At 37.0% G+C, this 24,529-nt stretch overlaps 1 protein-coding gene across 1 annotated transcript in view; it reads left to right on the forward strand.

Annotated features, from left to right (window-relative positions):
• The window catches only part of aspr (asperous), a 41,360-nt gene extending 18,936 nt beyond the window's left edge, over window positions 1-22,424 (forward strand). Inside the window, exons 3-10 of the mRNA XM_085950229.1 lie at window positions 9,913-10,101; window positions 13,142-13,233; window positions 14,103-14,184; window positions 14,777-14,868; window positions 17,357-17,521; window positions 18,918-19,140; window positions 20,024-20,157; window positions 21,512-22,424. Of these exons, the coding sequence (XP_085806355.1) occupies window positions 9,913-10,101; window positions 13,142-13,233; window positions 14,103-14,184; window positions 14,777-14,868; window positions 17,357-17,521; window positions 18,918-19,140; window positions 20,024-20,157; window positions 21,512-21,736 (1,202 nt within the window). The 3' untranslated portion in view covers window positions 21,737-22,424. The remainder of the gene's footprint in view (window positions 1-9,912; window positions 10,102-13,141; window positions 13,234-14,102; window positions 14,185-14,776; window positions 14,869-17,356; window positions 17,522-18,917; window positions 19,141-20,023; window positions 20,158-21,511) is intronic.
• The last annotated feature ends 2,105 nt before the right edge of the window (window positions 22,425-24,529 follow it).

Below are 24,529 nucleotides of genomic sequence, written 5' to 3' on the forward strand. Positions count from 1 at the left end.
ATCTTAAATCATCACGATACAATATCATTCGCAATGTCAAAAAGGATTATTTGAAAGGTGCTATAGCGATTGGATTGATTGGGCCCAATCGAGTAATGCGCATTCATGACTGCATGAGTCGTAATAAAAAGAAAACAAAAGGGAAGATTTTTTTATGATTCTACCGTGGATTTGACTGCGTTCCGCTGTCATATCGCCTCTTCTCATATTATAGAAGAGGATCCGCTGGATCAGGTCCTTACTCCAATAATTCTGTTAAAGAACTTTACAATTTTGCCAAGCTCTTCCGTCTTACCCACCGCCAGGGCACTTTTCAATTCGTCGAAATTTTCAAAGATATCCGCAATTTGAAGCTGTACTCTGTGTCGTTCATATTTAGGGAATTGTACTGCTATATGTACAATGTCTTCCAAAACATCACATTCATCGCAGAGCTGCGAACCGTTTCTTCCCATGAGGACATCAAATCTTTTACCTATTGTGTGACCTGTTCTTAGCTTCAGTATCAGATTAAGCTCATTTCTCTTGAAAGGATACTCTAGAAATCAGAGCATCAACTGTGGAGATGGTAGAATGGACTTTAGCCTCATTCCAGTCCAGAATTTCTGGTATCCACTGATATGGCATCCCTGAATGTCCAGCTTCCTTTGCCAGATCATCCGCCCTTTCATTGCCCTCAATACTCATGTGCGATGGGATCCATTGAAGGCATAATATGTCTCCCCTCTATTTTTCTTGGCCTCGATGTGATCAAGGATGTAGTATGCTATGCTTTTACTGTTATGTGAGCGAGTAACAGTGACGTCCCGTGGGGGTAGGCAGATTGAGCGTCGCTTGGGGGAGGCAGTTACCCAAAGAGCGGCAAATCGAGGAGAATCACTTGGTATATATAGAAATAGCTACATAAACTTGGTAATAACGGAAATATCTTTCCATTAAAAAAATCAGCTCACTGGTTGGAAACAAAATGTATTAATTAGGTACTATTAAAGTTTTAACAGGATTTTTTTGTCGGGTTTGCGATGTCTAGTTTACTTCCGTTGTCCTTGGACGCCACGTTCTTGGTGAACAGCAATGACACGTGTATACCTAGTTTAAAATTTATCCAAATATGTTTGTCAGCCACTCGCGAGTTTTGAAAGTTGTCAAGTGAATTTTTAAATGTACCTACCTATCTGAATCCGTAAACTAGCAATATTGTCTATTGAAGCAGAGATGGCGTTTAAATTAGATTTTGTTGTATATAGGTATAGTAGTAATGTATCCATACAACACATTTCTTAGATATTGGAGTCATGAAAGGATGATATAAAGTACAGTATACAAAAAATGTGGCGGCATTTTGTGTAGGGACGTCACTGGCGAGTAGCTGCAGCAAGGTATTGTAAAGCGCTTGATGTAGTTAATTGTTTACGTTAATATTTTTAGTTGATTCAGAATCGCAATTACATATATTATTAATAGCTGTTGCAAGTAAATATGTAAGTAATGCATTTTGTTGATTATTGCATTAGTTGCGTGGTAGACAAAAATAGACAATACTTATTTATTAAACAGATTGATAAAGAAAACAAAATAGACTGCCAAAAATATATCCGTATGTTTACACATGAGTTTCTGGGAACTAAACTATTATCAATAATAATTATTGTCTATTATTATGAATACAGAGTAATAAGCAGTTTTTTGTAATATATTTATTATTAATATACCCACTATTTTTATTCTTTAATCTAAGATCGGTGGCGAGGTAGATTGCGCCAGACTCCGCAGTGCATTCTATCATTCACAATTTATTGATATACCTAGGTGGTACTTTGAAATCGTGTCCGGAAATTTGTACGTATCCAGTTCGCCGTTTCACACTTCACCGTGAAATGTTGTATCGGAAATATAGTCATGAAGCTGATAAGTCTATGAAGCCGACAATGCGGTGGCTTTATTCTAAAGTATCGACATTTTAGTTTTATAATAATTACAAGATAAAAAGGACTTTTTATATACTTACCACGTTTTTAAATTTTCTGTTGAATCATATAAACTTGACAATCCTATTTATTAACAATTTAGGACAAATAGGGCAATTGTCAACAAATCATTTTTTTGCTATTTTGCAACAAACAAACAATAATATAGAATACTGAAATGTCATTTTGATATCCATAGTAACGCACCAGACCAGAGTCGCCCGGTGTGGCTCGACTCTTAGAAACCAATACCAGTTGATTGGATTACGGATTTCTTCCGAAATAACTTTTCATACAAAACAGAATTAACTGAAAATGAATTCAATTCTACTTAAAGATGGCTAAAAGTATTAAAAGAATGCATTGGCATCGTGTTCAGATATATTCTAAAAGTTTCAAATGTCTAGCTAGTCGGGAAGTTAGTTAAAAATCGATTGCAAGATTTGTATTGCACAATCGACCACCGGACAAACAAGAATACGAGATAATAAAAACGTTGTAAAAATAGTCACAGCAGTCATAATTATAAGGATTGTCAGTGTCCGTTTGTGTTGTCCGCGCTGGCTTGACTTTCAGACACGACGCGATATATTAAAGCAGACATCGTATGCCCCAGATAATTGTACATGAGTACCACTCCAGTGGCCATATACCTTACACGTCGTAGAATACCGAGATGAGTGGAGCCAGTCTATTGAGAAGGTTGTTCGACAGTAAATCATCCAGTCCCAATCCTCACTCATGATGTCCTGACGAAAAAATATATGAATTAAGTACCTAATATTCCATGTACCTAAGTCATTTGTATTTTTTCCGTTTCTGGGGAGGTCAGGACCCGAAAAAACCCCTCTTGTGTGCGAGTCCGGTCGAGATCAATAAATACATTGCAAACAAATCCAAGATAATCTTATTTAATTATGTTCAATAGTTCTCCTCTAAAATTGTTTTATATAATATTCCCTCATTTTATTTGTACACTTACATGCAGTATGCAGTGACGTCCCGTGGGGGTAGGCAGATTGAGCGTCGCTTTGGGACGGCAGTTACTCGAAGGGCGGCAAATCGAGGAGAATCAATAAATATACCCATATAGGAATAGGTACCTAAACTTAGTAATAGCGGAAATAAATCTTTCCATTAAAAAATTCAGCTCACTGGTTGGGAATAAAATGTACCTATTAATTATTAGCATACACGGTTTAACAGGACTGTATTTTTTTCTTCGGGTTCGCGATGTGCAGTTTACTTCCGTCGTCTTTGGACATCGCTTCTTGATGACCAGCAATGACACGTGCAGATTTGCGAATTATATTAGAATTATAGTAGGTACCTAGTACCTACTTACTTATGTACCTAATTTATCCAAATATTTTTGAAAGTCATTCGCGAGTTTTGAAAGTTGTCAGGTGTATTTTTAAATGTATCTGAAACCGTGGACTCGCAATATTGTCTATTGAAGTAGAGATGACATTTTAATTAAATTTTGTGGTAAGTATATAATACTTAATATATTTCTTAGATATTATTGAAGTCATGAAAAGATAATAATAATAAATACTGCATAATCAGGTGGCATTTTGACGCTGCCTAGGGGCGGTATTTTGTCTAGGGACGTCACTGGCAGTATGTACGTATGCAGTATCACAGTTCACCGTGAGTTGTTGTACATCGGACCCGAAACCCCTCTTCCATCCAGTGCGCTCCTGAGTAAGACCGTTTTCAGCTCAACTTTCATAATATTATATGGTTCTCTTCAATGCACTTTATTCTAAAGTATCGCCTATCCCTGATATTAAAAACAAATTAAGCCGAATGCCAAAATTTCAATTTATTTTCAAGGTGCGTGATTTATCAACACGCCCACGTGTCTTTTACTTCCTCGTATTTTATATTATTATATTTTGGTAAGGCAAAAAAAATAACATATTACAATACCTACATACTATATTCAATATTGTCTTTGGACATTTTCTCGGTAGACAAAGGCAGTGCCGTCCCGTGGGGGTAGGCAGATCGAGCATCGCTTGGGGGCGGCAGTTACTCGAAGGGCGGCAAATTGAAGAGAATCATTAGACATAATAAATTATAGAAATAGGTACCTAAACCTAGTAATAACGGAAATATCTTTCCATTAAAAAATTCAGCTCACTGGTTGGAAACAAAATGTACCTACTAATCAGTGTTGTCATCATTTTCTATGCTGATTATAGTACAAAGGCGTAAAAACTATAGTATTTCTAAAAAATATATAGTACATAAACAGTTTTCGTCTTCGATCCATTAAAATTATAGTATTTTGGTATATTCGGCGTACAATTATAGTATTTTACATTTTTCGCGTAATTAGAATTATAGTATTGTAAGTACTATAATTATAGTACGGTTGGCATCTCTGCTACTAATTAACATAAAAGGTTTAACAGGACTGTAATTTTTCCCAGGGTTTCGCGGTGTCTAGTTTACTTCCGTTGTTCTTGGACGCCACGTCCTTGATGACCAGTAATGATATGTGCAGATTTGCGAATTATAGGTATTTGAATTATGGATTCGTACATACTTACCTAATTAATTTATCCAAATATTTTTGACAGTCATTCGCGGGTTTTAAAAGTTTTCAGGTGTATTTTTAAATAATATGAAACCGTGGACTCGCAATATTATCTATTGAAGTAGAGATGGCATTTAAATTAGATTTAGTGGTATATATTTTGTTAGTTAGTAATGTATTCTCATACAACACATTTCTTAGCCCTTTACTGCATAGTGTCGCAAATTTGCGACATTTCAAACTATTTTGATATAGCCAATCCCATCTGTGTAAATTATCAAATAATATCCTTTTTCGATGCCTAGAAAACTGTTTTACCATAAACATCCTACTTTACCGATTTTGTTTGGACATTTCAAGAAATAAAGCATTTCTGCATTATAGTCTCTGAATTTCTGCTTTGACAGTTGACGAATTCGTATGTACGCGAAAATCCGCATTTGTAAATAAATAAAAAAAAATATACAGAAGATTGAAATTGGTTGAATAAAAATATCTACACATCAAATAAGGTGTGTACATTAGTTTTTTATAATTGTTTTCATTTGGTTTTGTATTTTGTCATACTAAAATGTATGATTTCCAAATGTCGTAAATCTGCGACACCACGCAGTAACATACAAAATTTAATGATATTTTCAAAAAATAATTTTTTCATTATTTTTCCATCATTTACAAGGCATTTTGACACCAAGAAAAAATAAAATTTTTCAAAAAAAAAAAATCATGCAGTAAAGGGTTAGATATTGGAGTGAGGAAAGAATCTAATGATGTATAAAAATGGGGCGGCATTTCCTCTAGAGACGTCACTGGATAAAGGCATTTAAAAAAATATAATATTGGCAATTAGTTTTGTTCGCGTGAAATATCAGTGTGTGTCATAAAATTTGAGATGCTCGTTTGTTTTTAAAATTATCGAGAAAATATGCAAATGATGGGTTTTTTATATTTGTAAAAAAAATCAAAGAAAAATATCGATATATTGGACAAGGTCATAATATTATAAATTAATCATTTTGTATTGAATGAATGGCCGTTGATTAATAATGGCTATATTATGAATGACTGCCCATCCACCTACATAATATCTATTATCGAATGCAGTGCTTTCCAACCTTTTCCTTGTCGCTATTTAAATTATAAAAAAAAATAATTACGTAGATATTACTTTTCAAACTTTATATTTTCGGTATTTCCATATACTTACCTATATAGTAAATTAACAGAATTAGTGTTTATTTACACTACTGTGAAAAAGTTGGGAAATAATTTAAGCTAATCTGCTGATCATGGCCCCCACAAGAGGGGGGCTGACAGGACTATAGCCTGGGGGCCCGGTCTCATTGGGGGCCCGGCGTGGCGAGTCAACCAAATAAGTAAGATAAACAGACACGACAAATTTGCTCTAATAGTAAAAAAGTCGCCTGCGGCGCTATTTTCCTTTCATAAAGTTATATTTTAGAATATGTGCTTGTGTGGTGTAATTTTTAATTGTGTCAGTAGTTGGTAACTCCATAATTCAAGTGGATGTAAGTATGAAAAATACACTAAACACCCTTAATTTTACCGCGAACGACATTTGGAAAACGCTACTATAGAGCGTCACATTGCCTTTAACCTTTGCGATAGGTAGGGGGGCGACAAAAATCCTAGCCTTGGGGCCCGCTTCAGGATGTGGGGGCCATGCTGCTGATATAATCGCTGAGAATGTTGGAACCAGAGTTTCGAACCGGAACTGAACCGAAAACCGGAGTTCCATGTCTATGTCAACGACTGTATAATATATCAGTGGTGAAGGGTGACTTTTGGAAATTGGTAGACTATGAAGATCAGAGAAAAAGCCCACACTTGTCAGGTGTACTTACGGGAAATAAGAAGATAATATGATATTAGAATAGTTATACGTTTTATAAATTTGCACTTTTTTTCCACTCTTTACTAATACTAATAGTCCTCTTTGCCTGATTACCACGCATACAACTAGATCAACTGATATTCATTTCCTAAACATTTAAACACACCAAAAATTATTTCTTATTTTTAAAAACTATATTTTTTATTTATTATTTTATTACAACGTTTTTCTTAGCTCGTATTCTTATTTGTCTGGTGGTTCTTTGTCCGGTACAAATCTTGCAATCGATTTTTAACTAACTTCCCGACTAGCTAGACATTTGAAACTTTTAGAATATATCAGAACACGATGCCAATGCATTTTTTTTAAATACTTTTAGCCATCTTTAAGTAGAATTGAATTCATTTTCAGTTAATTCTGTTTTGTATGAAAAGTTATTTCGACACCATTATTGGTTGCTAGGGGTCTGGCGTCCTAGCAACTAATTTATTAATATATACGTGCGTTACTATGGAAATCAATATGAAATGTCAAAATGACATTTCAGTATTATTTCTATCAAGTATAATTTTTTTTGATCGTTTAAGCTAGTCATGTCAAGTTTATATGATTCAACAGAAAATTTAAAAACGTTGTACATAAAAAGTTCTTTTTTTCTTGTAATTATATATGATTAAGTGCCATAGTTTCCGTGCCATAGACCGTTTCCCTATCCAACGCGGAGGATATAACGAATATTATTCCACAATGTGCAGAAAAAACAGGCGTAAAAAGCTCAGAAGTTACACCTTCCACCAAGCTTTCGAAGGCAACATTGAATCTTATGGAGCAGAGAAGGAAAACCAAGAGCGATAGATAGGCACAAAACGATATGGAGTTTTCATCGCTTTGCAAAACCCTCCGAAGGAAGATTAGAGAAGACCTTCGTAAATTCAATGTAAACCTCATACAAGCAATTGTGAAAGCAGGCAGAAGTCTAAACAAAAACAAGCAATGCTTGTCGATAGGAAAACGTCAAATCACAGCACTAAAAGCAAAAGATGGTTCTATCGTCAGAAATTGGGAACACTTGTTAAGCCGAGTTGAAGAGTTCTACAGCGATCTCTACAGTGATGACACTGACAATACGACTATAGACTTAGATCTTCAGAGAAATGGAAATTCGGAAGACCATACTCCCGAAATTACATCCTGGGAAGTAACCCATGCCTTAAATTACATGAAATGTGGGAAAGCCCCCGGGGAAGACGGTTTAACGATAGATATCCTCAAAAAAGCAGGAAAGGATGCAAATGAAGTACTTGCACAATTGTTCACAGCCTGCATATGCAAAGAGGATGTCCCAGAGGTATGGAAAAATGCCAGCATTGTCATTCATCACAAAAAAGGTGACAGAGAAGACCTAGCAAATTATCGTCCAATAAGTTTACTCCCTATTCTCTACAAGACGTTCACAAAAATTCTCTCAAACCGTCTGCAAAATGTACTAGACGAGAACCAACCGAGAGAACAAGCCGGATTTAGAGGAGGATACAGCACTATGGACCATATCCAAGTCGTCAGAGAAATCATAGAGCGGTACCAGGAATACAAACTGCCACTATGCATGGGTTTTATAGACTATGAGAAGGCGTTTGATTCGATAAAGAAATGTTCAATACTCGACGCACTCAGAAAACAAGGAATCCCTGGACGCTATATAAATATTTTCAATAATATATACAGTAGCGCAACAGCATCTGTAAATCTCCATAAACCATCGCGCAGATTTCCTATCAGCAAAGGAGTCCGACAAGGTGATACAATCTCACCTAAACTATTTACAGCTACCCTTGAAGACTTATTCAGGCAACTTGACTGGAATGACAAAGGGATCCCCATAAATGGAGAATACCTGAGTCATCTGCGCTTTGCCGATGACATAGTAATTTTCTCGCAAGACTCAGAAGACCTCCAAAGCAGAATGCAGGAACTCGCTGAAGTAAGCAACAAAGTAGGTTTGAAAATAAATGTAACAAAGACGAAAGTCATGTTCAACTGCTTTGCAGGACAAAAAGAGATCCTCATCAATGGCACTCAGCTCGAACAGGTGAAAAGCTACAACTATCTGAGACAACAAGTATCTATAGATGGATGTATATTTGATGAAATTGTTCGCAGAGTAAAGCTAGGCTGGAGTGCTTTTGGCCGCCTGAATAATGTCTTCAAAAGTGACCTTCCACTGTGCCTAAAGCGCAAAGTGTTCAACCAGTGTGTGCTTCCCGTGATGACATATGCGTGTGAAACATGGACCCTAAGTAAAAGAGAGATCCAGAAACTTAGAGTAGCACAACGTGGTATGGAGAGGTGCATGCTGGGCATAACGCGAAAGGACAAAAAGAGGAATGAGTGGATAAGGAAGCAGACAAGGGTTTGCGATGTAATAGAGTTTATTAAAAGCCTTAAATGGAGATGGGCTGGACACATAGCTCGAAGAAGAGACAATCGTTGGACAAATCTAGTCATCCAGTGGTATCCAAGAAGTACAAAACGTCCACAAGGTAGACCTAGAGGCCGCTGGATCGATGAAATGATAAAGTTCTGCGGAAGTACGTGGCAACGCAATGCACAGGACCGAGAGAAGTGGAAGCAACTTGAAGAGGCCTTCATCCAGCAGTGGATAGATTCAGGCTGATGATGATGATGAAGTGCCATAGAAACTATTTTTTTTAAATTATCTAATAACTTATTAATTATTTTACAATATAATATTATGCGTAAAGGTTTTAGGTTTGGCGATCGTAGCCTACCATATTGCATACAATGCGATAGACAGACTGAGGTCACGTGACGTAAAATCCATACACAAAAAAAAATATCAGCATTCCTAGATGAATAATTCGACAAATACGCTAAAGACAGATGGCGCGCTGTGGTATATTTTTTTAAACCTTTGACAGATTGTTCTATAATCTGTATGTATTTATAATACTTTGAACATATACGTAGTTGGAAAATTAAATTATTTTTATTGAATATAAAATAATTAACTGATTATACAAAGAGGCCAATATGCTTGGTAGGCTTTAAATAATCGCGTAGTATGGAGTCTTCGCCACAGGTACATATAAGCCGGTTCTCACATCTAAATTCGCCTTGTCTACCGCACAGCCATAAAACAAACCTTCCATGAACGTCGATCCGGTGTTGCATATGATGACCGCGCACATCTACCTATCTACAGTCATACGTAACCTTCGAAACGGATAGATATTTGGATGCTGCGATGTGCGAGCAAGTATATGAATGACCAATTCGTAGGTGTTTGTATGCGTCCTGGCGTCTTCGACTCCCATCCCGAGAAGCATGCAATTTGTCGATTGCAATAGTAGATGTTTTTTTCAAACTAAAAAGTCGCATTCAACTAATCTGAGGAGCTTCATTTGGCAACGTGTGTTTTGTAAATAACGATGACGTCACGTCGACGTATTCGCTAACTCACATATGCGGTGTTTACACAAAACTATGAGAGTACTAATTGAACTCATTATTTTTTCCAACAGGATATGCATCCTACTACAACAATTATTATAACGCACGTTCCGCCACTGGATACAGTGTTAGTTGCCAGGCCAACACCTGCGGAGTGAACGCGCACTGCACTATGGGGCTTGAAGGAAGACCAGTCTGCTCGTGTCTTGCTCTGCACTCTGGAGACCCTCTGTCAGTTTGCAAGAAGGAAGAATGCATTGGTAAGATCCCAATAATACTATTTTAATGATAAATAATTGACCATTTAATTGAATCTATCTAGGTTGTACCTGTAGGTTGTTGGAAAGGGCGGATGTGAAGCGGAAATAAGAAGGCGCACACAGATTGCAAAAAATGCGATGACACGTTGATACCGGCGTTTCTCCGTCGAGGAGAATGGTGAAGGCCGTATCACTAGCAGGCCAGAAGCGGGGTGGAATGAGAGAAACGCACATGTATGCTGTTGATGCTGGTGTTTATTATATTGTCGCAGTTAGTTATTTGCAGGGTTCAGGGTATTGTCGTTGGCGGTTGTAGACGCGGTTTTTGCTGGCTATTGGCTTCACTGCTGAAGGCTGCTTTTCTCGGCTGAAGGCTGAAGATGCTTATGCTTGGGGTCCGAGGCAAGAGAGTCAGGGCTTGCGGTTTGCCGATGCCGTCTTTTGGCTGGGCTGGAGGTGCTTGTCGTCGGCCGGGGGTTGGGGGGGCGAGAACCGCGAAGAGTGGACGTAGGCTGTGGTGTTTTGGGAAAGATGATGGTTCGGTCCGCCCTTTGAGGTGGTCCCCTGTGGGAGACCTTCATCCGGTATCAACGTCTTACTACTATATGGAAGGATCGGGGAATTTTAATTGCCACAAAAAGATGTGCAAGCATTAGTGTTCTCTATATTTTTATATGGAGTCGAGTCATGGACCCTGAAGACATGGGAACGGAAGGCAATTGATGCCTTTGAGATGTGGTGTTGGTGCCGAATGCTTCGTATTTCTTGGACGGAGCACAGGACGAACCAGTCAATCATCCAGAGACTGCAGATAAAGGAACGGCTCTCGACAATATGTCTGAGACGAATTCTGCAGTTTTTTGAACATATTGTTCGGTGCGGACCGGGCAACCTGGTGGTTTTGGGTGACCTCTAGGGAAGGCGAAGTAGAGGAAGAGCGTCTGCGCGCTGGATCGACCAAGTGAAAGAGCTGACTGGGGGACACCGTTCATTCTGCCCTTCGAGAAGCGGAAGATCGAGAAGGATGGAAAGTCTTGGTCACTCAAAGGTTGACAAAATTTTAAAGTGGTCACGATCCTCAGCCATGAGTGTACGACCAAGAAGAAGGAGGTTGTACCTATCAATATGGCGACACGTCTGGGTACAAAAATCTAGCATGTGTCACTTACTTCCGTATTTACCTCGCTTACTATGCACCTTTCAGTATATTCACCATACCCAGAGACTTTCAATCAAGCAATGAACACTTGGTCTGCAGCTATAGCCACGGGTGCTCATCTACGAATTATTATAACCTGTCACATCCACGAGTGGTTATCGAATGTGCGTGGCCATAATTATTAGGATGGTTAGTGTCCGTTTGTGTTGTCCGCTTTTATCTCGTCTTTTAGACATGCTAGGACAGAATATGAAAGCAAACATTGGATGCCTTAGATACGAGGGTGGGTCAATAATTCCTTAGAAAAAAGCATTAAAACAGTTTTAATTTTTTTTTTTTTTTTTTTTATTTCTCAACATAATCTCCTTGGAGCTCAATACACTTGGTTAGATGTTTCTCAATTTTTTTTAAACCGTCAGAAAAATAAGTTTTCGGAAGGTCCTCAAAATAAGCATTTGTCCGATCGATGACTTCTTCATTTGAAAAAAAACGTTGTCCACTTAGCCATTTTTTTAAGTTTGGGAAAAGGAAAAAGTCACTGGGGGCTAAATCTGGCGAATACGGTGGGTGGTCGACCAATTCGAACTTCAATTCTTCAATTTTAGCCATTGATCGTAAACATGTGTGAACACGGGCATTGTCCTGATGAAAGAGGATTTTTTTCCTGTTTAAATGATGCCGTTTTTCTTCAATTTTGTTTTTTAGCTGGTCCAATAAAGATGCATAATAATCCCCTGTTATTGTTTTTCCTTTTTCCAAATAGTCAACGAAAATAATTCCACGTGCATCCTTTCGTCTCGGGAGTATAGTGGTGTATCCATGTTTCATCTACAGTCACAAAGCGATGAAAAAATTCATCCGGATTGCGTTGCATGAGCGACAACAGGGCTTTAGAGGCCACCACCCTATTGCGTTTATTGTCGACTGTGAGCAAACGCGGCACCCATCTTGCAGAATTTTTTTTCATGCCCAATTTGTCATGTAAAATAGAAATGACGCTACCTTTTGAGATCCCTGTAACCTCAATTATCTCACTCAACTTTAATCTTCGGTCACTTAACACCATATCGTGGATTTTATTGATCATTTCTGGTGTAGTCACCTCTACAGGACGTCCTGAGCGTGGTTCATCCTTTGTTGATGTACGACCACGTTTAAATTCATTTAACCAGTTATAAATAGTTGCAAGTGAAGGAGCAGATGTGCCGTGAACTAAATCCAACTCATTTTTTATTTCTTTTGCTGTTAACCCTTTTATATTAAAATGTTTAATAACAGCTCTAAACTCAATTTTCTCCATTTTTGTAAACAAGCAATTTTTTTTTTTTAAATGTACGAGAAACACACAACAACCCGACCAATCTGATTGAAACTTCGCAGCATACTGAATCGGTAGTGCCGCTGCATGAAAACAAACCGCTTACAGTACTAGTCGCGCCACCTGTCGGCTTTTCTAAGGACTTATTGACCCACCCTCGTAGTTGCACCATTTCATGAGTTCTGCTGACAACGGCTTTGAGAATGCCGAAAGGAGAGGGGCCAATCCATTGAGGACGCTGTTTGACAGATAAATTATCCGGGCTCATGTTCCTCAATCATGAGATCCTAACAAAAAAGTGATATTCCATTCTTCTAAATAATTTCAGACCCAAAGACTCTTCTCCTATCTGGCATATTTCTATGAAGGACACTTGGCAACACTAGTCACAATGCCAATGTGAATTATTTCAAAAATGTAAATTATCAGTAATTGTATCAAATTTCAGTTTTTGTATTCTGTTGCTAGAGGCACTACACACATCCTTCATTATTTAAGTTCATAAGGCTTTTTTAAATAATTATATTATATTATGTACCTACATAAATATGTTATTTTTATAGAACATGGGGACTGCCGTAGTCATCAGGCATGCGAAAACTACAAATGCATAAATCCATGCGACGGAGCATGTGGCCATAACGCCAACTGTGATGTACGTACAAAAAAAATGTCTACCAATCAAATTAATTTTATCTAACTATGTAGGTATGTATTTTGTTTAAGTTTAAATCAAAATTAAAGATACAGTACTCTCTCAGTAATCCGCCACCCCAAAAACCAGACAAGTGTCCAATTAGTGAAAGTGGCAGATTATAGTGCATAGGTATTTACTAAAACAGGTATTTCGTGTTTTTTTTTTTTGAGAAATTTGTACTAGCGAATTACGGTTTTATTTATAATCAAAATCAAGTATTTACTAAATTATACATATTTATAAACTAAGTTATATTGAAACTAATATTGAACAGTAAATCACTTGACACAACCAGTTGTTCAGTGAGACAGATATTCTTGAATGGCTTAGGATTCCTGGCTTTCCCTATGACCAAAAGCTTCATTTTGTGTGTCCCGGTTGCATTGGAGCACGGCATAATTGTGATGCGGTCCTTGGGCACTTTCCTCCCTGCTACATTACATTCTTCGCGATGAACGTACGCTTTACGAATGAGAAGTTTACACAATAAACCCGTCTTATCTGCGTTGTATACTTGTACGCGGCGGACTACTGAATTTGACAATCGAATACCGGAGAATTATAGAGCTTGATTTTGTGCTTTCAACTAGTGAAAATAATGGCGGATTATAGTAGTTGTCGGATAATCGAGCAGTGGATTACTGAGAGTGTACTGTACTTAGGTACTTACAAATGATCATTTTTTACTTGTTGTTTTCATTAAACTATTTTAATGAAATACTTGCTATGTTTTTATTAAGATAGATCCTGTTATAGCCTAATATATAATATATATACTTACCGAAAGAATACTCTTCTTCTTTTATAGCTAAATAATTTTTTTTCAGGCTAGAAACCATGTTCCTGTCTGTACCTGTCCCGCTCGTTACACTGGAAACCCTCTCACCGGCTGTCGTCAAAGGGATCCAAGTATTAAGTCAAAATATATAGATAATAAACACTTTCCGGCACAAAGAAGTAAAAAAATTGTTTGTAGAAAAATGTCTACCCATACCTGAACAAAAATGAACTGAACCGTAAGTGCGAGTGATTAAGCATTTGGCACGCTTATATCTCCGCACTATGTGTTAGAATAAGATAGAATTTCTACGGCTGAATTAAATATTTTTGAAAACGTTGCCGGTAAATATGGATTTGACTGATTACATTCTACGTCATTACGTGTTGCTGAAATTTATTGTTTTTGTGTTAAATAAAAAATTAGTGGTAATTATTTTTGGTTATGTTGTGCTTAAATTTGGTAGCCGTAGTGAGAAGTAATGGTATAACGTTTCATAGTTAAGTTGGTAGTAATAAAATCGAGGTTCTACTGTGTGTTATACGCAAGAAACACGGCTTCATTTTGCCGAAAAATAGGTGCTCTTTATTTATCTTTACTCTGAGGTCTACACTCATTGCAGAGATAAAACTACTTTAATATGGGAATTTATATATTATTTTATTACCTCCTTGAATGGAGTTTCCATCCGGATGAATATAGTTTTACTGTTTTCTTTTTCAGATGAAGCATGCCACCCGAGCCCGTGCGGTCAAAACACCAAATGTGACGTCATCAATGATGTAGCGACATGCAGTTGCCTTCCAGGCTACTTCGTAAGAAAAATACCTAATAATAATAATATGTACCAAGCACAGATAAAGTTAAATAAACAGATATAGCGAGGTTATACATTGAAACAGGCAGTGGCGACGGGTGGAGGTAGGCTGTTAAGATCCGACATAAATATTGCACACTAAAATTATGTCATTAAACCATACATAATTTAAAATATTTTATAGATAGAAGAATATTTTTTATCGATTATGGTTTGCTTTAGACAGGGCTTGAAAAATTTAAAAAAAATAACCTACACCATCTGTAATAAAAATACAAACCTCTACTCTGTGGAGACCCATATGATCTTATTAGGATCGGACATAGTCGGAAAAAAAGATCTGTAATATCGTCTCTGTTCTGGCAGAACACACTAACTGGAGAATACTAGTTTTGAGTAATTTGACTTTGAAGTTGTTAAAATGTTTGAAATGGTCTATCATGTGAGTTTATTAAGTAATCGTAAAAAGGATGACTTTAAAATAAAGATTGTTTATTTATTAAGAAGGTTTCCAGACGATAAAGTTTGAAATAAGGAACATTTTGGTATAACTAACTCAATATGTTATTTTTTCGAATTAGTGTCTTCTGCCAGAACAGTGACGATATTATGTATTCTTAATTCAACAAAAACAAATAAGTGTGACTAAAAAAATGTGCACTATTTCTGTCGGATCGCCCATGGCATACCTAAACTATTATGATTTGGTTTAATTGAATTTTAAAAACTAAGCAGCACCATCTGCAAATTGTATTCAAAGTTTAGTGTGCACTATTTATATCGAATCTTAGCAGTCTACCGCCACCCTTCACCACTGGATACAGGAAATAACACTCCGCTGTGTCAGTTTTTTCACTTTCTATCCCACTGCCTAGAACAGGGGTTCTTAACCCTATTGCGGTCGCAGGCACGTTTGGATAGTATAATATTTAGGATAATAGTAGCGGGACGACGCCGAATTTCTAAAAAAAAACAAGATTTAGAGATTCTTATATTTGTATGTAAAATAAGAAATTGTCTTTTACTACAATGCCTTTAAACATTCTGTGTGATAAAGGATTTGTTCGAATATTGTTGACTATTTTCGGAACTGTCTATATAATAATAGATAATAATAATAGATAATTTTCCATCACGGTCACGGAGACTTGAAGCTTTCGAGATGTGGCTGTATAGATGCATCCTCGAAATTCCTTGGACTGACCGGGTGACAAATGCTGAAGTTCTCAATCTAATGAGGAAAGACCGAGAAGTTCTACGTAGTATCAAAACCAGGAAACTACAATACCTCGGCCACATTGTGAGAGGACAAAATACAGCATTCCCCAACTTGTCATTCAAGGAAAGATAAATGGGAAGCGTAGCAGAGGACGGCACCGCATTTCGTGGTTTAAGAACCTCCGTGATTGGTACGAGTGCAGCTCCACCGAACTTTTCCGGGTTGCAGACGACAAAGATAAGACGCCTTGATAGTGGCCGACCTCCGCTAGGGGATGGCACAATAAGAAGAAGATTTTCAGAACAATCCAGTTAATGGAGTCATATACTAAAATTATTTGAGAAGACTATAGCGTCCTATGCTGACGATAGCTGAGCAGTAATGCATCGGCTTATAAAGTCTTGGGTTCGAATCCTTTGTCTGGAAAACTTTTTCAATGTGTGTGGTCATAACATGTATTTCTCATAAAACAAAAATCTGTTATGAAACCTTTTCGTGAGGCGGCCAAGATCCACGTCGGATTGTAGTCAATTAAAAAAAATACACTAGCAAGATATTATACAGAGTGTATGAAAGTCATTTGGATTCTTAAATAGCGTAGCCTGTTTTATGTCGAATCGTTGTGTGGTAGAAATGATGTTCGAGTGAAAAGAAAATGTAGAACTGTATTCACTATACACACATCATCATCATCATCATCATCATCGACCCGGTGTGGGTCTTGGCCTCCTTTAACAGCTCCCTCCACCTGTCCCTATCCAGTGTGGCCGCTTTCCAATTCGGTACACCCAGAATACAGCAGTCACTGGCAGCTCCATCCAACCAACGAATCTTTGGCCTGCCTCTTCTTCTATGCCCTATTGGATTGCTGGATATCACTCTCTTTGCCGGTTTATTGTCATTCATACGGTGCACATGACCTAGCCATTGCAGTCTCCCATTCTTGATTGATTGAACTGTGCTGCAATCTTCGTACAGCCCCTAGACCTCAGCATTATATCTTCTCCTCCAATTGGTGCCGTCCCTGATCGGTCCATATATACGTCGGAGAATTTTTCTTTCAAAAATGTTCAGGGCTCGTTCATTTCGCAGAGTTAATGTCCAGGTTTCCGATGCGTAGGTGAGCACTGACTTGCAAAGAGTGCTTTTCAAATCTTTGCGAGTCACTATACACACACCCGATTTTAAATTTTTACATCACCGATAATGTTAAAATACTGATTGTATGTATGAATGTCCTCGTAATATCTATCGTTTATCTATTCAGGGAAGCCCCTTGAGTGGATGCAGACACGAGTGCGAGTCGGACGGAGAATGCGGTCACCAGCAGCACTGTCTGCAGAACAAGTGCGTCAACCCGTGCGCTCAATGCGGTATCAACGCCGAATGTGAGAACATTAGGAGTCATGCAGTAGTTTGCAAATGTCCCAAGGTCAGTTCATAAGATTATTTACCCATTTTTAATCTGGAACAATATTAACTCAAATGAAACACAATATTATGTAGTACTTAGTCCACTTACAAAAGGACCGTGTCCGGAAACTTGTACGTATGCAGTTCACCGTGAAATGTTGTATCGGAAATATATGGCCGTATATTAAAGACTTTCCAAACTCTTTGGGTCGTATCTTACTGACATAAAATTTATGTCTAACTAAAACACGGTTCTTGTCGGTTTACACTTTACAGGAAGCCGGCAGCAAACAATTTTTGAAAATCACCGATATACTAGATTATTTGTTAGGTTAGGTTTTCATTCTTGAATTCATGAATTTTGCCAAAATCAGCTATCAAAATTGAATTAATATTCATATTGAATCTAATAAAATTGGATATAGTATATGGTCATCTCTTTTTACGATAAGAAAGGTCACGGCGAACGGTGCCACGGTGAAATGTTTCATAGCTGAATTTGCCAAAATTCATGAATTCAAGAATGAAAACCTAACCTAACCAGTAATCCAGTATATCGGCTATTTTCAAAATTTGTTTGCTGCTGGCTTCTCATAAAGTGTAAACCGACAAGAACCGTGTTTTATTTAGACACGAATTTTATATCAGAACTATACGACCTAAAGAGGTTGGATGGTCTTTAATATATGGCCATATATTTCTGTCACAACATTTCACGTTGAAGTGTGATAAGGTGAACTGCATACGTACAAGTTTCCGGACACGACCTAGTATTCGTTTTGTGAGTTCCACTTTTGGCGGAATTGACTTTTTAATGCAGTTCATTTTCTTTTATATATACTCCAATTTTATATAATTTCCAAGAAACCACGGTACCAAACAATCATTTGGTATTGGTTTGTCCAATGTGTGGACCAAACGGCACCGAGGGTTGTTATGCGGATACCGCCCCCTCTACTACGTGATTGGTCAACGGATCGCTTATCCTTTTCTAATATTAGCGTTGTCTAGCTTTACTGACTACGTCCCCATTACACATTTTTTGAATACATTATAATTTTTATATTACTTTTGTGAGAATTTGAAGCGATCGCTGCTAAAGTGCAGTATCTGTTGTTAAGTAAATATATATTCTTGTTAATCAAATGAGTATTATTGCTGGATTACCATTTTAATATATTCTAATATAATGTATCTCTCATTATGTAAAATAAATAAATATGAAAGATCTTCAAGCATTGAAATAAAAATAATGAACTTTGTTTTTCGTCTCCTGAACATTTCATATATTGTCGCTTTGGACAAACCAATACTAGGACGACGATATGTAAACTGGCTATCACAAAAGAGGATCACGGCTCATGGGTGTACTCTCCATTATAATCACATTAACCTGAGTGTCGATTCTTTTGCAGGGCTACTTTGGAGATCCGTACAAATCCTGCCAGGCCGAATGCACCTCCAACGCTGACTGCCCATCATTCAAGCCGGCGTGCCTGTACAATGAGTGCGTGGATCCGTGCAAAGGAGCTTGCGGTCACCAGGCCAATTGCCAACTTCGCGGTGCCACTCCCATCTGCTCTTGCCCCAAGGATATGACCGGAGATCCCTTCAAGAGTTGCAGGCCATTCGAGAAACGTAAGCAAACATTTACAAGGTTTTATATCTTGGTTTCATATTATGATACTATCTCTTCTCTTATGTATACTTACATACTGTAGTTTTTACATATTTGAAACTCTGCAATTCTTAGTAGTATCAACCTGTGTGTTGCTGATGACTATCTTTGAAATCGAGGGCATCCATTATTTGTTCTCCCAGAACTAACCTGCCATTGGTGATACCAATTGAGAGGGCAATAACTCTGTTCAACCAAATCGCTTCGGATTTTGATATATTTCAGTGAGATCAGTTTAGGTGGATGCTGTTTTATGAATTCTTAAAATAGAGTCTACTTACCTCATTAATTTATGTATTAAAGCGTCGATGACATTGAGGTACTTTACAAGCTACAAGCCGGCGAATTTACAATCTGCTTGTAAACTCGCCCAGTGTCATCGTCGAACTAGCTAACAAGCAGATTGTAAACAATCTTCCGAGAAAAGTTGAACGCCAGGCTACTTTACTCGCTACTAGCTGGTGTGTGGGCCGATCTGCGTCTCCGCAGTAGAGTGATAGTGCACTACAATCGCACTAGCTGACTCGCCCGCTTTTAAACTCAAGGACTAGCAGCTTGTAAAGTAGCTCAATGTCACCGACGTTTCATTCTTTGTTTTTTTGTCATTTTGTAAATGTCGTGAATTTGTAATTTGTAAATAAATAAATTTGAATTGCGACTTCAACTTATGATACATTTGTGATTCCTAGACTATGTCTCCGATCTAAAGTCAAATACCTTCGTCAAAAAAAAACAAAGTCCTAATACGTGTTAATACCAGTGAGCACTTCTAATTCTGAACTGTCCGCGGATGTACCTACCAACAGAAAATACAAAAACTAATCATTCTCCATTTCATTACAGGCGATCTCTGCGATCCCAACCCATGCGGTACTAACGCCCTCTGCCAACCAGGCCACGACAATACCAATAACGAAAGGCCCGTCTGCACTTGCCCCCCTGGATATTTTGGAAATGCCCTCACCAGCTGTATCAGGGTAAGTGAATTCTAACAATTCATTTCAATACTTCTTTCTCCGCCAATAAAAGTCTTTCTGGATGGCAGGAGAGAGATTGGTAAGAATTATGAGCTTGGATAAGTCTGGTATAGAAAATATCTAAGGTAAGGAACTCCCATATGGATGATAGACTAAATGGTAGAACTCCCAGGCCTCAGAAGTCATACATAATAGTCCTAAAACACATATGCTGCAGACATATCCGAAGTGGGTAGTGTACAAACGTTTAATTTAAATACCTCTCCTTTGTGAGTGCGGAGAAATAAAAACCACTGATCTTTTCAGTTTTAATTGTGGTTTACATAAATGTTTGCGAGACGAATATTATTTGACTATTATCTATTATTTTTAATAAACTAATTAACACTATCTGCAAATTGTAGCTTAGTTCAATGTGAACAAATACGTGTTGTAAATATATTAATTATCGTCGAATGCAATACGGTAACCTGTTCGCAACAGTGACGAAGGGTGGAGGTAGGCTGTTAAAATACACCATAAATAGTGCACATTAAACTTTGTTAATGATACGTATTTGTTTTTATTGAACTAAGACTGCAATTTACAGATGGTATTGGTTAGTTTTTAAAAATCAATCAAACCCTGCCTAAACCAATCCATAATAGTTTTGGTGTACTTTGGGCGATACAACAAAATTGTGTACACATTTTCATTCATAGATATTTGTTTTCGTTGGATTAAAAATACATATTATACATACATATTATTGGTTCATTTTTTTTAAATTCATTAGGCACTGCCTAAACCAAATAATTATTCGATCTATAAAATATTCAAAGTTGTGTATGTTTTAATTGCATAATTTTAGATATTTTATAGATGGATGATTATTTTTTGACTATTATCTATTATCGCTTGGTTTTCGCAGGGTTTAATTGAATTTTAAAAACAAACCAACACCATGTGGAAATTGTAGTCTCATTTCAATGAAAACAAATACGTGTGACTTGCAAAGCTTAGTATGAAATATTTATGGCGGATTTTTACAGCCTACCTCCACCCTTCGCCACTGATTCACAATACATGAAGATTTTCGAATGCATATTTTATTTGCAATCATCATTTTCTACAAACAGTTAACCATACTACATTCGAAGTATGAGCAATAACTAGCACTACCATCGAAATTTACGGTTGCGTCTCATGGCCTGACTATAGTGGGCCTTACCCAAGACTCGCAACTTCGTAAGTAGATACATTATACCACTCATTCATCGCTACTAGGTTAAAGCATACTATGTACATTCGTAAAAATCTTATCTATGGATGTTCAGCCTTTAATAAAATAATTAAATATTAATTGTCATTTCAGGGAGAATGCCAAACCGATGATGACTGCCCTCAGAACAAAGCTTGCACCGGATACTCATGCGTGAACCCTTGCCTCAACCAATGCGGAGCGGGCGCAGAATGCAATGCACGTCTCCACATCGCCGTATGCACGTGCCCGGCAGGAACAAAAGGAGATGCTCTGATTTCCTGCAACGCCGCCGGCAGGTCTTACTACCCCACATCCCGTTACTTCCGATACTATTAATTCGACGCCATCTTCGATGTTCATTAATTCATAAGAGGTGCTGAGGATTAAACGTGTACAAGTGAAATAATTTAAACATAAGCACATACATATTAATGCATTAAAGTAAATTACCATATTCGTATGAACCTCCTCAAGGTTGAATTAACAGATTTTTTTGAAGAAATAGTTATAAACTATTTGCCAAAAAGGATTTAAATACATATGTAACTACTTTGTATGTAAAGTAAGTATACATTGAATTATATCCCATAGATGTGTTGTATAAAATGTTATTATTTCCATAGCGACATAATATATAATTGAAATGTTTTGACCTGACTCGTCCTCCTTTAAACACTAAAAACATTATTAATAATAAAGAAAGTTTTTCTCTTGAAATAGTGGGAATTGATTACTTGAAGACAAGCCCTCAGTTACAGAATGTTGGATAGTATCATAGAATTTAACTTTGAAATTTATTTACGTAACTTGTTCACTTATATTTGTTCAATCCTTAGAACGTCAATTAATTTAGTTTAAGACATCTTTTATGTAACCAGGCAATACCTAATTAATAATATAATATATATACATGAAAAGTATTAATTTTAACAATGTCAAATGATATCTATATACTTAATTATTTTTTAACAATATTCCATTGTGCATAAATACAGAATAAACGCAGAAAATCTTTAATACAAAATTGATATGACCTTTTTATTGACATTGATGTAAATTGTAATTATTACATTTCACCATAGCACAGTAACAGAGAGGTTGGATGGTCTTTAATATACGATCATATATTTAGAAGGTTAGAACCATAGAGGTATTAAATAAAAAGAGAGGCAAGTAATCGGCTGTCTCATACAACTGAATGAAGCAGGTCAACAATAGCCGACAACTTACAAGAAATAGCGACGCGATAAAAAAAAATGCTGGGCATCACAGAGGATTTACTTTGGCCTTTTGACTGTCATTATAACGTACCCATATACGTGGAAGTTTTGCCGCAACTTGATTACCAGCCTGCCTCACCATACTTTTAAAGGAACATCCCTGCTTCACCATACTTTCATATAACCTGCCGCCATTAGGTTAAAACGTTCAGAAAAAAAGGAGGGGTACAAGTCGGTTATGGAGAAGCCAGAGGCAAACACATTTTGAAAATAGCCGATATACTGGATTATTTATTAGGTTGCGTTAGGTTAGGTTAGGTTTTCATTCTTGAATTATGAATTTTACCAAAATCGGCTATGACAATTAGCACGGTTCCCGCCTGGCATAACCAACTTGTACCGAAGGAGGAAGTACATACATAGAAAGGCAGGCGCGGATGGATGACAGCTGTATTTGGATATCGGTGAGTTCAGTAAATAGGAGTCAGTATCATATGGAGAATGTTTATTGAGAAAAGAGCGATACAATCAGTGTAAGATTACAGTATAAGAGATATGTAAGTAGATTCGGGATAAATTGAAATTGATCTCAAGCGGTCTTGAGCGCAGATATCTATACCATCTTGAAATACTCTGACAAGGGGCATTCATGATATGGTTATCCCGAGAAGCACACCACGTTGCTAAGGTGTAAGTGAAAAGCCGTCTACATTTGGGCATCTTTCCATTCGCTAGACGAACGCATCGCAGCGCATGCGCATTGTGTGCCTCAAACTGGTTTGAAAATGGCTGTTGTTTGTGACGAAAGTCCTAGCGCACGTAGTTCCGTCACCAATGCACTTCTGTTCAAGATCACGTCAATGTTGTCAGCTGAACGATTTCGCGAGAAATGTATTATAGTATAGTATACTATAATTTTACGACAAATAACCAAAAATATTATAATTTTGAAGAATTCAAAACGAGATAGGTAATGATGTTCTGTGGTATAATTTTTATATCTTTGAATTAAAATCAGCATTATAAAAATACGAAAACTATTTGACGTACTACAAGTGTAGAGAGTTGAAGCGGTGTGCAAAACTACTGTTAAAACCAGAATAAAAGTTAAAAAGTTGAAGTGAAGAAGATGAAATGATCAAATCGATACCATAGTTCAATAGGGGAACAACTCATAAAAACTTGTTCCAAGATAATGGCGTTTGAATTTCTTGCAGAAGTTCTCATTTTAATTGTAAAGCCTCGATTTAGATGAAAGTGTATATTTTTTATATTTAATTTAGTGAAATTCATCAATGCACAATGAACTTGTACAGTTTAATAAGGAATTAACCAATAAATTTGATTATATAACGGAATTACTGATTAATCTCAGAAAGGGTTATTTGACTTTACGACACATTGAAGAAATTTTTGGCTATTTTTTTTGCTGAATTATAAAGAGAATACCTTTCTACATCGAATGGCATTCTTAACTCAAAACCTGTAAATTTTGAGTTGTTCCCCTATTGAACTATGGTATCGAAATGTAGACATAGATAAAAATACAATAAGTGTGCAAGAGCTCCGGACATGAACGAGAGGCACTTGTGTAAGCGAAATGGATGCAGTTAACTGACTCAGGAATATAATAGGTAAAGAATTTATGCAATACAAATATATTGACTTATAAAGTCGATTTACTTAATGCAGCCACGGGTGGAATTATATTAATTAAATCCTCAATTCCTCAATTACAACATTATTAATTCACAGCGTACGACTCACTAATGTGAATTAAAATGTTATCAAATGTGTCAACCATGGATTTTCCATACATCTTTCTCCATAAAAACTCATCTAAATGTGATTCCAGAGGTGCGCTATGCATATCAGACATTCTTTTAAATTGCCTCTGAAGCCTTTTCCA

The sequence above is a fragment of the Rhyacophila brunnea genome, unplaced genomic scaffold (genome assembly GCF_057557595.1).
Source record: "Rhyacophila brunnea isolate RB1 unplaced genomic scaffold, BYU_Rbru_1.0 scaffold_23, whole genome shotgun sequence".
NCBI classification, from domain to species: Eukaryota; Metazoa; Arthropoda; class Insecta; order Trichoptera; family Rhyacophilidae; genus Rhyacophila; species Rhyacophila brunnea.